This window comes from Eutrigla gurnardus (assembly GCF_963514095.1).
Source record: "Eutrigla gurnardus genome assembly, chromosome: 6".
NCBI lineage: Eukaryota > Metazoa > Chordata > Actinopteri > Perciformes > Triglidae > Eutrigla > Eutrigla gurnardus.
This window is the reverse complement of record NC_139920.1, coordinates 11,274,968-11,290,033: the sequence shown is the minus strand read 5'-3', so window position 1 is coordinate 11,290,033 and position 15,066 is coordinate 11,274,968. Positions and strand designations below refer to the sequence as shown.

Below are 15,066 nucleotides of genomic sequence, written 5' to 3'. Positions count from 1 at the left end.
GTCTGTTGATATCCTCATTGTGGACAAAGTCAAGGAATTTTAGGTCAGTCTGATCAAATTAACTACATTTTTTAATGATAAAACTTTTAAATTAGTCGAATTTGACCAGAACACAACACATGGGTAGAATGTATACTGTCCATGTATAAGTAAAATACTCGGTTTCAGGCAGTGTAGTGGAGGGAATGCAACCTGTTTGAGCCCACTGCAACAAGCCTGCTATTTAGACTACCACACTCATCCAGTGTTGTATAATTGCAACAAATATATAACAAGCTCTAAATGAATTTTGATGCATCTATTCCACAATAACTACATGCGTACATGTAGTTATTGTGGAATAGATGCATCAATTCCACAATAACTACATGTGTACATGTTCTAGACATTGTAATTACAACCAAAAAATAATAAAATAAAATACATTTTACTTACTTGAATCTGATGAATCCAGTCCAATGAAACAAAGAGATGTTGTTCGAAGAAAACCTTGAGAGGTTGTGTGCGTTCATGGCCATAAGACGGGACTTATAAACAAATGTATGATCCAATAGCATTGTGAGACTGGACAATAGGACCCAATTATTATGTAAATGTGGTAAAAAATAAAATAAAATATACCAGATTGTTTTTTAGGATGGCTAAAGGTAACGTTGTAATTTTACAACAAGGGGTGTTACAGGGTTAAGCTACTGGATGTCGAAAATATCCCGCTGGGATGAATAAAGTATCTATTTATCTCCATCCATCCAAAAAAAGTGTAAAATATCAATGACACAGGAACTTAATTGTCATCTCATTATTGTTGGCTCATGATGTCAACTTGAAACTGGCAAAACACTGATGATTACCATGATAATTTTTTGCAAAGCCAAAATGGCACACACATTAAAACCTGGTCACCCATCACACATTAAACAGGAATGTCTGGAATTATCCATCTTGAAGATCTTGAATAGCATTCCCAATGGTTGTCATTGTCACATAATTAAGCTCTTTCTTCACAATTTTTTCTCACACTGTTATTTATCATCATTGTAACTTAAGTATACAATTCTGTCAGGCCTTTCATGTTCATTCATGTCCAATTTATGTTCATACTCTTGTGTGTCCATATTGAATAAGTATATATAAGTGTATATATATATATGAATAAGTATCTATCTATCTATCTATCTATCTATCTATCTATCTATCTATCTATCTATCTATCTATCTATCTATCTATCTATCTATCTATCTATCTATCTATCTATCTATCTATCTATCTATCTATCTATCTATCTATCTAAAGGCACTTTGCATAGGCTACATGCAAATTAGTAGCCTAAGTGTAAAATATCAATGAAACAGGATTTGTCAGCTCTAAAAGTCTTTGTTCTCAGCTCAACCAAAAAACACCAAACATAACGTTGTGTGGAAGTAAACAGTGCAACCACAGGAGAACGTTGTGGTTCTGTTGTTCCTGAAACGCTAGGGGAACGTTAGGCTTTGTTAGGTTTCTGCATAACCAGAGGGAACGTTCTCTAAACGTTAGTTCTTGGTTTGGTTATAACCTGACCTTTAGAGAACCAAATGCTAACGTTCTCTAAACGTTAGGTGCTAGTAGGGTATGAAAATACCTGGGGCTCCAGTTTGGGCCCCGATGTCCTACAGTAGGAGACAGGTGGAGGAAGGTTTTACTCTGAGCATGTTCATGAAGTTCAGGTTGAACTGGGCCGGGTTGTAGTCCTGGAGGTCAGACCCGGTGCTTTGCTGGACCACCCAGTTCTTCTTCTCCCTGGAGGTGACCCGGTACTGGGCCTTGACGTTCCTAAGAGGGTTGTAGTCCGGACTGATGTGGTCCGGACAGCGAAACACCTCTCTGATGACGGAGCCCTGCTGAGACAACGCCACAAAGCCGTTCCTGAAGGTCACCATCCTGACGACGGGGGAGTAGACGTACTGAACGTACAGCAGGTTTCCTGACAGGAAGAACATACAAACAGGTGAGTGACGGCCAACAGAGCCTCTTCATTTAAAGCAGAGGTTTCAACGTTTTTAGGCCAAGGACCCCTTGGTTTATAGTGACACGGTGGAGGGACCCCCTGTTACGTATCGTATAAAATTGTTTTCCTTATTGAACCGGGCCAATTATAATGTGTAGTGCAGCCCATAGTGCCATGTATACAAGTAGTTGACATAAATGACGTATGTATACAATGCTAAGCCGTTAAAATAAGAAATGTTGACTGATTAATATATTTATAGAACAGGTTTTTATTCTATATTGGCATTTCTAAATCAGAATTTCACAACATTTAACAAATAGGAAGATTTATATTTGCTTATCATAGGTTGTAGTCATGTTAATGTGTATTTTTGGACATATTTTAATTTTTGGAAGAAAAAAAGTTTGGGATCAAATCATTTTGGGGACACCCTGCAGTAACTTTGACCCTGAGGTGTCCCGGAACCCCCGTTGAAGATCTCTGATTTAAAGTACTCACCTGATTTATCACACTTGATTGTCAGTGTGTTGGTGTGAGATGATTCTGGGTTATGAGTGACCATCAATGTAATTTTCAACAGACGCAGAAGCTAAAGTAAGCTGAGGTTATTAGCAGCTATTAACTTAAATGTCCACTGTGAAGGATTTGGAGGCATCTAGTGATGAGTCTGCAGACTGCAACCAACTGAAACTTCTCCTGTGTGTCAAGTGTGTAGGAGTACTACGGTGGCCTACGCAAAAACCTGAAAACTCGAAAGGAGCCAGTGTTAGTTTTGTCAGTTCTTGGCTGCTGGAGAAAATGGTGGCTAGCTCCATGAAGAGGACCCGTATGTAGATACAGACGGCTCATTTTCAGGTGAAAACTTACTTATTAATATTATTTCTGCCAATAGATCCCCTAAATGCTAATGTTCCTTTAACATTTATCGTGCTGATTTAAGTTGACTTATAACTGCGGATGGGAGGATATCAAATTTTATTGCAGGTTTGGATAAAGAAAACTCACAATAAGTTGATCGTGGTGAATTTTCATTATCTGGATAATTGTAAATATTATCAAGAGTGTCTTAAAAAAGCTAGTCTGTGAAGTGGAAAATAGAGCCTAAACCTTTAAACAACACAAGAAACCAAAATATATTTTAAAAATGTATTTATGCAGGGAGACCATATGATTCACGATCATCTTATTTCATATTATTTGATTATTTTTCTCTACAAAAAAGATCTTCACAAAAAAAACAAGAACCTTATCTGTGATGCAATAACATATTTGTTGACAACATTTTAAGTTAGAGTATGTTTTAGTGCCATTTTAAGCATATTTTAAGCACCAGTACACCATACACTAATACAATAGTACATTAGTACACCAGTACACTAGTGCACTAGTACATCAGTACATTAGTACATTAGTACATTAGTACACTAGTACATCAGTACATCAGTACATTAGTACATCAGTACACCAGTACACTAGTACACCAGTACACTAGTACACCATACACTAATACACTAGTACATTAGTACACCAGTACACTAGTGCACTAGTACATCAGTACATTAGTACATTAGTACACTAGTACATCAGTACATCAGTACATTAGTACATCAGTACACCAGTACACTAGTACACCAGTACACTAGTACACCATACACTAATACACTAGTACATTAGTACACCAGTACACTAGTACATCAGTACATTAGTACACCAGTAGACCAATACACCAGTACACTAGTACACCAGTACACTTCTACACTAGTAAATCAGTACGTACCTGTAGGAACGTCCCAGACTTTGACAGTTCTGTCCTGAGATCCAGTGAAGACGTATTTGTCGCTGTCGGAGAACGCAGCAGAGAGGACGCCTTCGAAGAAAAACCCCTGTATATCAAAGACAACAGCAACAACTTTGCTTTTATCTATTTAGTATACTAAAGTATACTTGTAGTTTACTACAGTTCTTGGAACCTAATATTGTACTTTTTACTGTACCACTTTTATTTGATAATATTATTGTGTAGTGTTTTTTGTACATCATTTGTAGTCGTGGGGAAACATTAAACTTGTTGTCTGGTGGTTTCTTGCAGATGTCAGTAGCTCTGACCTTGTACACGATGGTGTGGTCCAGAACCAGAGGGCTCAGGGCCCACAGCCTCTGGACCGCGTCCTCGGAGCCCACCAGGGCATGGGTCCCCCAGTTACTGACCGTCACACAGGTGACTCTGCTGCAATGAGCCTCCAGACTGGAGCTGCTGCTGCTGCTGAAGTCATGGAGCTTCACCTCCCCACAAATAGTCCCGTAGAGCAGCCTGCGGTCGGACAGCAGGGCCATGGAGGACAGTGGGGCGTGGAGGAGGGACATAGAGTACCCCTTCAGGGGTCCCTCCACCGTGGGGAAGCTGTCTCTGGTGGTGATCTCGAACAAACACACAGAGTCCTCGTAGGCCACCGCCATGTGTTTCTCCTGGGGGCTGACCGCCATGCAGAGCACCCTGGAGAGGCTCTCTGGAGGGGGGATGCAGAGCGTCTCCTCGGGCAGGGCTAATGGGTAGATGAGGACGGTGCCGGTGATCAGACCACAGAGCAGCAGCCGTTTGTGTTGAGCTAACTCCAGACAGCAAACCTCAGCAGAGACCGCCAAACGCTCCGTCAGAGAACCTGCAGGTAGATCCAGGAGGAGGATTTAGAGTCTCTACCTGCTGAAGTCGGAACTATTTGCTTTCATTTGGGGATCTTGAACATGATCACCATACTAGGCAAGCTAACGGATGTAACTATGTATATATTACCAAAACCAGAAACAAGTGTATCTGTTTGCCTGTGCTGTGACTTTGCACCAGCAGTGACCTGTGTTGTTGTTCCAGCTGATGACCTCCCTCTGGCTCTGCTGTCGGACGTAGAAAACCCGGTCTGCATCTTTAGAGACGGCAGCATGGGCACAGCCTGCAGGAATGTGGGCGGTGGGTTTGTGGCGGGGGTCGTATTTCAGACTCCACAGATGGATGCTGGCAGCAGCCGTCGAGGCTGAAACCACGAAGCCGTTATACAGAACAACAGAAGTGACGGGACAGTCTGAACCACACAGAGTGTCCAGCAGCACACCGGTGGTCACCGACCAGATCTGACAAAAGTTCACACAGAATAAAAGGGAGACATAAATACCGCCTCCGTGACAGTCAGAGCTGTTGACTGAACATTTTAAGAAGTTTACAGTGAGATTCAGAAAACAAGTCTTAGTTCATTACCCGTACGAGTTGGTCAGCAGATCCCGAGGCCAGCAGTCGGCAGTCTGATGAGATGCAGCTGGACAAAACGCTGTCGTCGTGCTGGAGGTCGAGGAATCTGTCCACAGAATCTCTGTTGATGTTAAAGAGGCTCAGAGTCCGACCACTTCCTGCAGAGGACACAAACACTGTTCAGCTCAACACAGCAACCGTTCTTTCACACTGACAATGTTTACATGCACTTAAGAAACTCTGAGAAATCAGGCAACCTAGAATCGTTTCCATGCGGACCGGCTGTGGTTCAGGAGTTAAAGGTCATCCAATCATCGGAAGATCAGCTGTGTTTCAACGTATTTGTAGCTGCAGCCTGTGAAATTTGCCCCCTTCCTGATTTCTTCATTTTTTGCATATTTGCCATCCATATTTCAGATCATCAAACTAATTTTAATATAAGACAAAGACAACCAGAGTAAACAGCAAAATCTGTTTTAAATTATTATTTTATTTATTGAAGGGAACACAACCCGGGAAGACAACGGGTCCTATGTGAAAAAGTAAATGCCCCCTTGGTTACTCAATCAAGCAAAAGACCAAATTTAATTGATAATTGGGTTAAATTTCATAAGACACACCCACTAAATAGAACCTGTCAATGTGACGCTAAAAGGTATCAAAAAGCATTCTATGATGCTGCGACCAAAAGTACAAATCATTGCCATTTATCATTCTGGGAAAGTTACAAAGATATTTCTAAGGCTCCGGGGCCTTAAACAGGCAGTTCATACTCAGAAACCCTCCAATGAATTAAATCCTGAATTAAACACATTTTGCAAAGAAGAATGGGCCAAAGATCCTCCACAGTTAAAAGACTCATTCCACAGTTAAAAGACTCATGTCTGTTATTGGAACGTTTTTTGCAGTTTTGGCTGCCAAGGATGGTGCAACCAGCTATTAGGTTTAGGGAGGCAATTACTTGTTCACATGGCTGATATAGGTTTGGAATAATTCTTTACCTTCAACATAATCATATAAAAACTGTATTTTGTGTTCACTCACGTTGTCTTGTCTAATATTCAAATTATTTTGATGATCTGAAAAATGTAAGTGTGACAAATATGTAAAAAATTATGAAATCAGGAAGGGGGAAAATATTTGTCACAGCACTGTAGTTTAAGTAAAGAGTAATTTCATTAGTTAAAGAGTCGTACCTGCTATCAGTATTTTTTCATTTTCAGTGACTGAAAGTAAAGAAGGAACCAGAGGAAACTCAACAGCTGTCTGACCCCCCTGCCTGGAAATCTGCAGACAGGAAGGTAAATAACATCATCGGTTATTACCATGTGTAACAGAAGTACAATAACTGCTGGTTTATATTGGCTGTGTCTTGTGAAATTAAGATTATTTACTTAAGTAAAAGTAAAAGTATTGCATTGAAAATGCTGATACCTGGTAGAGGAATCCTTCTTTAGAAACCACCAACAGTTTCCCGAGCTTTGGTAACACAACAGATTTCACAAGAGTTAAACTTCTCTGTGAGTTTTCCATCCGGATTTTAACAGTTTGAGTCTCATTAACAGGATGTGATATTCTGATCAGACCAGAGTCACACAGAAAAACTACAGATTCTCCCAAAACTCCCAGAACCACCGAACCGGGATCATCACTGCTGCCGTGGTGCTCAGCTCCGTCCAGCTGCCACACCTTCACCTGCAACAACAACGAGACTGATCTGAACGCAAAGGTAAAGATGTGCTGTACATTCGGTATCCAGTAATAATGAATATTAATATCGGTCCTGTTTGCAGTAGTGGTAGTACCTGTGTCCTGGTGTAAACAAAGATCAGCTGTCCGGACAGGTGGAGGTGTACTGAGAAGGGGGCGGAGTCTTCAGGCACCGCCTCCTGGATGCAGAGCAGCTGTTGACCATTCATCAAGCTCCACCTCCTCAGAGAGCCATCAGCAGCCAATGAGAGGCAGTGGGCGGGGTCGACTACTTTGACGGACAGAACCGCACCTACACAAGGATAGTTAGAATGTCTGGGAAGGTTCTCCGGTCATCCAGGTCATCGTGGGAGCCTTTGAAAGCTTTATCGTAACTGTATTTGGTTTAGGTTTTTGAATGTTTCTCGTCTCATCCAAGAGGCTTCTTTAGTTCTAACTAACTAGACCATCTCTCAACAGAGGAGGTGATTTAAGACAAACCTAAAACAGGTCCAATTGCCTACGATAAAGCTTTCAAAGATAAAATAATAATAATTAAATCATTTGATAAACATAAACTGACCCGTGTGTCCCAGCAGTGAGTGTACGAGCCACTGGTCAGCGAGGCTCCAGACCGCCACCACACCATCATCTGAACCTGCAACCAGAAGCTCCGCCTCCACGCTGACGTCCACACAGAGTACACCTGGAGACACGACAACGGGTGAAACCTCCCATGCTGCACCTGTCCACCCTCACAATGCTCCTCGGGGCTGAACCGCGTGAGGAAAATAGCTAGTTTACATTTTTGTGACCAATGTCATGACTTAAAATGTCTGGAATGAAAATCATTTGAATTTCTACTCTGTGTGTAAGGTATAATTTCGATATAAAACCATCAATGGTTTGTCGCTACTTTATCTAACTACTACTTTTCTACGTTATGAGTAACAACGTAATATGTCCGACCTCCCTGCAGTCCAGTTAGTGTGTGTTGTAGCGCCCCCCCTGGTTGCTGCAGGAAACTGCACTTGGGAACGAGGATCGGTTCGGGACATGTCAGTAGCCTCTCTTCACATTGGCAACACAGCTGACCAATCACAAAGGGGAAAGGCGTGGCTAAGGAGCAGAGTCTGGCCAAGAGCTCGGTGTAAAACAGAAACATGTCTGGAACCAGAGTGAAAAACAAGTTACTGCATTTCTTTGCATTTTATGCAACATTTTCTTTCATTTCTGATTGTATTTATTGTTGGTTTAAAAGTGGAAGGAAAAAACTAACAATTAAAAATAAAAAACATTTGGATTCAAAATGGTAAAACAAACAGATAAATGTTATATATATTGACACAGAATGACTGACCCATGTGACCGTCCAGGAAGTCCAGACTGGGTTTGATCAGGATCAGAGTGTCTCGGACCAGTCTGGTCTCAGGGCAATCCATGTACTGAGAGCACTGGTCCAGGTCCTGGATCACACTGGACACCCCACACACCCTGCTCTTACAGAACAGCCATTCAGCACTGCCTGAAAAACAGTAACACTAATTATTAACCCGTTTGTACTAATTGTATAAATACAGTAAATAACAGATATAAAAACCAATACTGCTACTTTAAAATTTGAAACCGATTCGTATCTGCATCCTGGTATCTACTTTATTTTAGTATTAAATAAAAAAAAAAGATTAAAGTGAAATGAACATACTTATACAGTTAAAATTATTAGTGATTATAGCAGTGACTGAAATGGTATATTCACAGTCAATCAGTAGGTGATGCATGGAACAACACAAACACAATATAAGTATTTATATTAATACAAAGCCTCTTCCCACCAATGACTTCCTGTCGCAGCTCGTCCCACAGACCAGCATGCAGCAGGTGAAAGGGCAGCTCCTGAAGCTTCCTGACATTGGCCAGTCCTGAAGCAAACCATAGCGGCTGGGGCGGGACCTGTAACACCACACAGCCAATCAGAACCCACCATTCACAATTCTCCACAGATGAACGAGTGTCAGTTACTAATGCTTTTTGTGTCGTTGGTACCTTTCTGTCAGAGAGGAGCAGGGACAGGCCCGGCAAAGCCACTGGCTTCAGTTTCCTTGACCACCGACCCAGGAAGTACTCCGCCAGGATCCTGAGGCTGTGTCCCCGCCGCACTGATGTCAAATACCGAGCTGAAACTGCCTCGCACAAACGGCTACACTCACACACACACACACACACACACACACACACACATACACACACATATAGACACACAGACACACACACACACACACACACATATAGACACACACACACACATGCTCAATCATTTGACTTTTGACCTTTGTGATTATTCATTTTATGTGATTTTTCTTCTTTACCGGTTGTTGAAGGCGATGGCAGCGACCCCGTCTGTCCAGCGCTCCTCCAGGTGATCCTCAAGGTCCCGTCTGAGTCGCGCCCAGAGGAGGGGAGGCAGACGGATCAACGAGGGGCTCGGAGGGAGGGAGTGCTTGTACACCTCACTGATGATGTCATCATCCAGGGACATGATGTCACGTAGTTCAGCCTCCAGCAGACCTTCCCTGAGGAGTCAGAAGATAATTTCATTTTAGTTATTATTGTAGCACTGATACTGTAGGGATACTTTCCCCCTATACTGTGATTTCAGCTTAAAAATCTTCTCTACAGGGATGTTACTCTGATGAGAGAAAATAATAACTTCTGCTTGATTCAAATGTTCTGGACTTCAGTATGAAAACATTAAGGCTTTATAATTGTGCATCCGGTTTTACAGCATGCTATTGGTTCTCCACATTTGTAGCTTTAGAACTTCCATCCATAGAGTCAATCACTCAAATCACTACATTTTAAACCATATTTGCAGAAAGAAGTTGCATCACTGTTTCATCCTGAGAGCCACATTAGCTTTTTTGCTAGTGTCTTCTTTTAACCTACAAACAAAAGTCTCGTTGAATGCACTCTAAACAAACAGCAGATGCTAGGTAGCTAATTAGCACTAGCATACGGCACAGTAACTCTTTTAAGGCATTTTTGGAAATTAATACAACCACAGAGTGAACCACCTGTCAATCACAAGGTACCCACACCCTAAATGAGAAGTAGACATTTTCTCATAGACGTCTAAAGAATCAGACTTATTTTTACAACCTGAGGAGTCGCCCCCTGCTGGGCATGAGAAATAATGTATCTTTACAGCACTTCTGCATTGGATTCACTATTCAGTGAAGTTGCCGCCTGGTTACAGTCTCCTCACCTTGCCAGAGTGATGTACCCTAAGGCCCCGCCCACCAGCTCCCTTCCATGCTTCTCCTCCAGCATCAGGAAGAGCTGTGACATCATTTCCTGTGTGTTGGCTCGCAGGTGTGTTTCTGAGAGTGGAGTGAAGGACGCCCAGCGTTTGGCGGCACACAGAATCAGTTTGAGGTGCAGAGGACAGCCAGTTGCCTCAAAGCTCCGCAGCGCAGCGCCGCTCTGCTCGGGGGTCAAAGTTCGCTGAGATGTTCGTAGGCACGACTCCATCATCTGTTTTCCTTCGACACCAGACAAACGCTCGACTTCAAAGAAATTCCCTAAACTCTTCAACTTCAGACGCATGTTAGCGAACGCCTCACTGTTGGTATCCATGGAAACCACAAGGTGGACGTTGGGTGGGAGGTTGACAGGCATCCAGTGGAGTTTGTGAGTGTGATGTTGGTCTGAGAGTTGATCCAGAGCATCCAGGACGATCAGCAGAGTGTTCCCCTGCTGGGAAACCTCAGCGAGGATGTTCCTGAAAAACCGGACCAGATCCAGGTGAGTGTTGGCCGTCAGTGGCGAGGGTGGAGCCAAACCACATGCCAAACAGATCTGGAGGCAGACGCTGCGGAGGACGTGGTCGATGTCGGGCCTCTGAGGATGACGAGCCGACAGCAGCCTGATCACCACCGCCGCCCTGGCCTCCAGAACACTACGCATCTCCTGCGCCAGTTTACACAGCAGAGCTGTCTTCCCCATCCCAGCAGCCCCGTGCACCACCAGGGGGCTGTGGTGAACATTGGTGGACTCCCACATGGCGCAGCAGAGCTTACCCAGAAGACCCTCCCTGACGTAGACACCTCTGCACAGCTCCCTGCTCATGGTGGCGTGCTGTACAGCCTCATCAACCACCCTATCTGAGATTTCCTCCCTTTCTTCTTCAATGCTTCCCCATATCTTCCTCCGCCCCCCCACTGCCGAGGACTCGATCGCTGCTTCAATCCTGACCTTCATCTGCGAGATGAACTGCTCGCAGACACTGTCCAGGTACTGAGCGTGCTCTTTGCGTTTGGGGTCGATGCTTCCTTTGCTGAGCTCCACGCAGTGCAGGTTGAGGATCTTCTGCGTTGTGGCGTAGAGGCGGGACTTGAGGCCAGCGAGGAGCCCCTGAGCTTCTGCGTCCAGCAGGCCATCAGCGGTGAGGTCCATGTACTTGGCGAGACGTTTGGGACTGCCCCTCATCCTCTGGCGGGGAATCTCTCGTACAAAGAGCAGAGCCGACGGTTCCCTGCCCTCCTTCCACAAACCCTGCTCAAACTCTTGCTCTGTGACTGTGGAAGAGAAGAGACAGACCCTCAGATTTCACGAATGATTTGATACAAGGACAAACTGTGTGAGACCTCTGACCTGATGTGAAGAAGTGATGTTCCTGCTCAGCTGTGATGTCACCGGCTGCCTTGGCGTCAGTGGCGGCGGAGCGTAAGAGCTGCAACAGTTGAGTCTCTGTGAAACGCCAGGAGAGGAGGTTGCCGTCACGCTGCGGGACGCTCTCAGGTCGCAGGTCGCTGTAGTGCGGGAAGTGAACCGTGATTGGCTGAAGCACATATGTGGGTGGGACCGCATTGCTGTCTTTTAAAAACCACTTATTCAGCTGCCTGACGCCTTCAGGGTTTTTGGAGAGTTTGGACAAAAGGACTTCAAACTGCTTCTCCGGGATGAGGCGAGGAAGAGTTCGGTGGCCATACCGGCTCCCCAGCAGAGCCTTTGGAGCCCAGACGCAGGAAAATAAAGAGAGGAAGATGAATGAGCTAAAAGATAATCCTGGGTGAAATGTTTAATGACATACTTCCACTTTACTTTACAACATAACGTATCCAATACATGACCATCCAAAAAGTGTGGTGATTTTGTTTCAATGTTCCCCAGAGACACAAATGTCTGTTATTGTGTCGGTTAGATAGTTATTGCAATCACCATCTTTGTAGATATCTTTCTGGCTGGATGATAATATTTATTTATTTTGTTTATGATGTCAAGTTTGTAGTAATTTATCATGGTTGCCACTCTTTTTAAGGAAATCATTTTCTTAACTCCAAAAACTCTCATAGGATTCTATTTTTGGATGTCTCATTCATTTGTGAGAGTAACTGTGAACTTAAGTCTGATAAGCCAAACAAAGCAAATCTGGACGCTAACTTTTTAGTTTCAGATGTAAAGTTCAACTTATCGCTGACTGTTTGAGTCTTGAGTGATTGTCACCAAACATCTGATGCCTTATGATCTCAGCTTCACCTCGACAGCTGCTGTCTGACAAAAATATATATTAGGTGTGATCACAGTGTGATTCACAACTTTAACTCAAGCTAAAACATACAAACCCAACAAAATATTTGGTGTTATCTGAACAATAAAGATGATAAAAATCTGAATTATAGTTTAAGGAAGGATAAAAGACTCACAATGAAATCTGGACCAGCAGAAATCCTCTTACAGCTCTCGATCTCTTGCAGGAAGATCTCACAGGCTTCGTGGTCTCCAGACATGATGCTTCGAATCCCCCAACGCAGATCCACCACCTGAACAGGAAGTGACCTCACTGATCAACATGCAGGTGTTTACTGAAAACTGCATATACTGTAAATACGCAATATATATCATATAAAACAGTTATTGGACTGTCTTTGTCTTCAACTTGCAACATTAACATTACAAAACTGACCTCAAACACCAGCCCCAGACTGCGACACAAAGCAAGGACTTCTGGGTAAGCTTTCTCCAGCAGGGCTCTCCTCTCACTGCTCATGTCTGACCAGAGAGCCGCAACACAGAGATAAAAAAAAAAGATGAGTGTCGAGGTCAGAGGTCAAGGTCACTGTGACCTCACATCCTTCCCATTCTCACAATCTCTCAGGAACGCCTTGAGTGAATTTCACCTGCACTCAAGGTTGAACTGATTAACATTTGGAGATCAAAGTTCACTGTGGTTATTTCAACCCTAACTAACAACTTCATATGGAAATTATGACAATTTAACACAAATGTCTAACAGGATAAAATGATGTGATGACATTTTGGACAGACTTGGATATAAACTGCAACTGGACAGCACGTTGTGCTCCTTACTTAAAAATAATAATAATGAACTAACTGGCTGCCAAGGAAGGTCTCTCTCAACCAACGGTCCCTTTGAACAGCAGACATTTAGGCTTGTCAACGCTGGAAAAGCTCAGATTTCAGGTTTAAGTCACATTAACAATAACTCCATTTCATTAAGTCTCTGGCAAGCCATATCAGTGAGCACAGCATCGGAGCCCTGGAACTGGCTCACCTAAGACTTATTGTGCTTTTCCTGCGTTGGCAAGTCAAAATGTCTGCTGTGAAAACGTTTGATCCCCTAAATAGTTCCTACTCAGTGCAACACACACTGGATGCATACAGACAGCAGTAGAAGTATACAATAGTCGGTCTTGGATTTGGCTTTCCTAAACAGTAAGCTGACCTGTGAAGGTGGAGCTGATGAACACTCTGATCATGTTGGAGCTGTTCTTTGTCCTCTGAACTCCATCCGTCCGTCCTCTCAGTATGTCCTGCAGGCTGACATCTCCACCTCCTCCTCCTCCTGCTGCTGCTGCTTGATGCGCTGCCATCGTCTCCCTCAGACTTCTGCAGTCGTCTGGTCTTCCCTTCCTCAGCTCAGCTGCTCTTCAGTCTGTCTGTTTTCCTCAGAGAATGTCCTCCATGACAACCAGTTCTCCCACCTGGCCAGCGTCTGTCAAAAAACTTTTCGGAACAGGTTTGATTTTTTTGTGTTTTTCGCAACAATCAAAACGTGTTTAGAGAGTTTTTTGACCACTCAGAGCCACCGAGCCCACAAACATCCAAAATATCAACAAACCAGCTCATCCGCCTCGTCCCTCAAAGCAAGGCACTGTAGCCCTTTTAGACAGACAGTTCCGCCGTAATGGCAGGAGGCTAAACACACCCTGCACCCCTCTCTGAAAATACTGGACGTACTGTAAAACTAATAAATTATATTATATTAATTATAATATATTATAATAATAATTATGCCTGCTATCATTAGCAGGTGGCAACCTCCAGTTCTGAGAAGTGAAACCAACGCTGATGTGCCTGAAGGGGGCGACACCTCTGGTTGAAAAAGAAGTCTGATATTAGCTGAGGCTATTCAGGTGAATTTACCAGATTAAGAGGATTTCTCAGATATTTGCAATGTTTCTGTACATAAATCATTTATCCTGTTCTCTGTGAGTTTACCACACAGTATCTTTACCAGCTGGACTTTAAATTACTCACATTGTACCAACACAGTTCATCTTGATCTCACCTGAGTGTTTGCAGGGGCCTGTGGGAGTCGGGGTCCCCCAGGGGCCGCCACCCAGCTCAACGCTAATTAGGCTGAAGACTAAGGTGAGGATAATGAGGATAACAAAGCTACTGTAGAGCTGGAGGACATCTGCTGCACCTGAATCTTTTGCAGTTAGAAACCTCTGACATCATGTGACGCACAAAAACCACAAACATCTCGAGCCTCATTACAGAAAATCTGTCCTGACCAAGTTTCAAATCTAAATAATATCTTCCTACTACAGAAGCAATTCCTACATTTAAGTCTGTGTCTTGTATTTCTTATCTTAATCCTAACTATTGATGTATCAGTTAGCTACTGGAGATGGAGTATAAACAGCTCTTACTGGTCACTGGCTTGATGTCATGGACAAAAAAAGACAGGCTTTACATTTGAGCTATGAGGAAATCACACATTTAATTGTCATCTATTATTTATGTATATTTTAAAGCCCCATCAAATAGTTTGTTTTCATGTAGTTCCCCATCTTCATTGCATTAACATTTATTATTATTATTAAATGTATTGACTGTAAT

At 43.2% G+C, this 15,066-nt stretch overlaps 1 protein-coding gene across 1 annotated transcript; it reads right to left on the bottom strand.

Annotated features, from left to right (window-relative positions):
- Window positions 1-1,650: 1,650 nt before the first annotated feature.
- On the bottom strand, window positions 1,651-13,811 carry nwd1 (NACHT and WD repeat domain containing 1; the record flags this gene model as incomplete). Its single annotated transcript, XM_084012394.1, has 19 exons — window positions 1,651-1,964; window positions 3,769-3,874; window positions 4,098-4,651; window positions 4,841-5,114; window positions 5,239-5,387; window positions 6,426-6,516; window positions 6,664-6,924; window positions 7,035-7,231; window positions 7,502-7,624; window positions 7,888-8,085; window positions 8,279-8,443; window positions 8,754-8,871; window positions 8,965-9,118; window positions 9,288-9,491; window positions 10,184-11,495; window positions 11,572-11,926; window positions 12,624-12,740; window positions 12,884-12,969; window positions 13,664-13,811. 19 exons carry the CDS (start codon window positions 13,809-13,811, stop codon window positions 1,651-1,653), a joined length of 4,926 nt encoding a protein of 1,641 aa, XP_083868520.1.
- Between the last annotated feature and the right edge of the window lie 1,255 nt (window positions 13,812-15,066).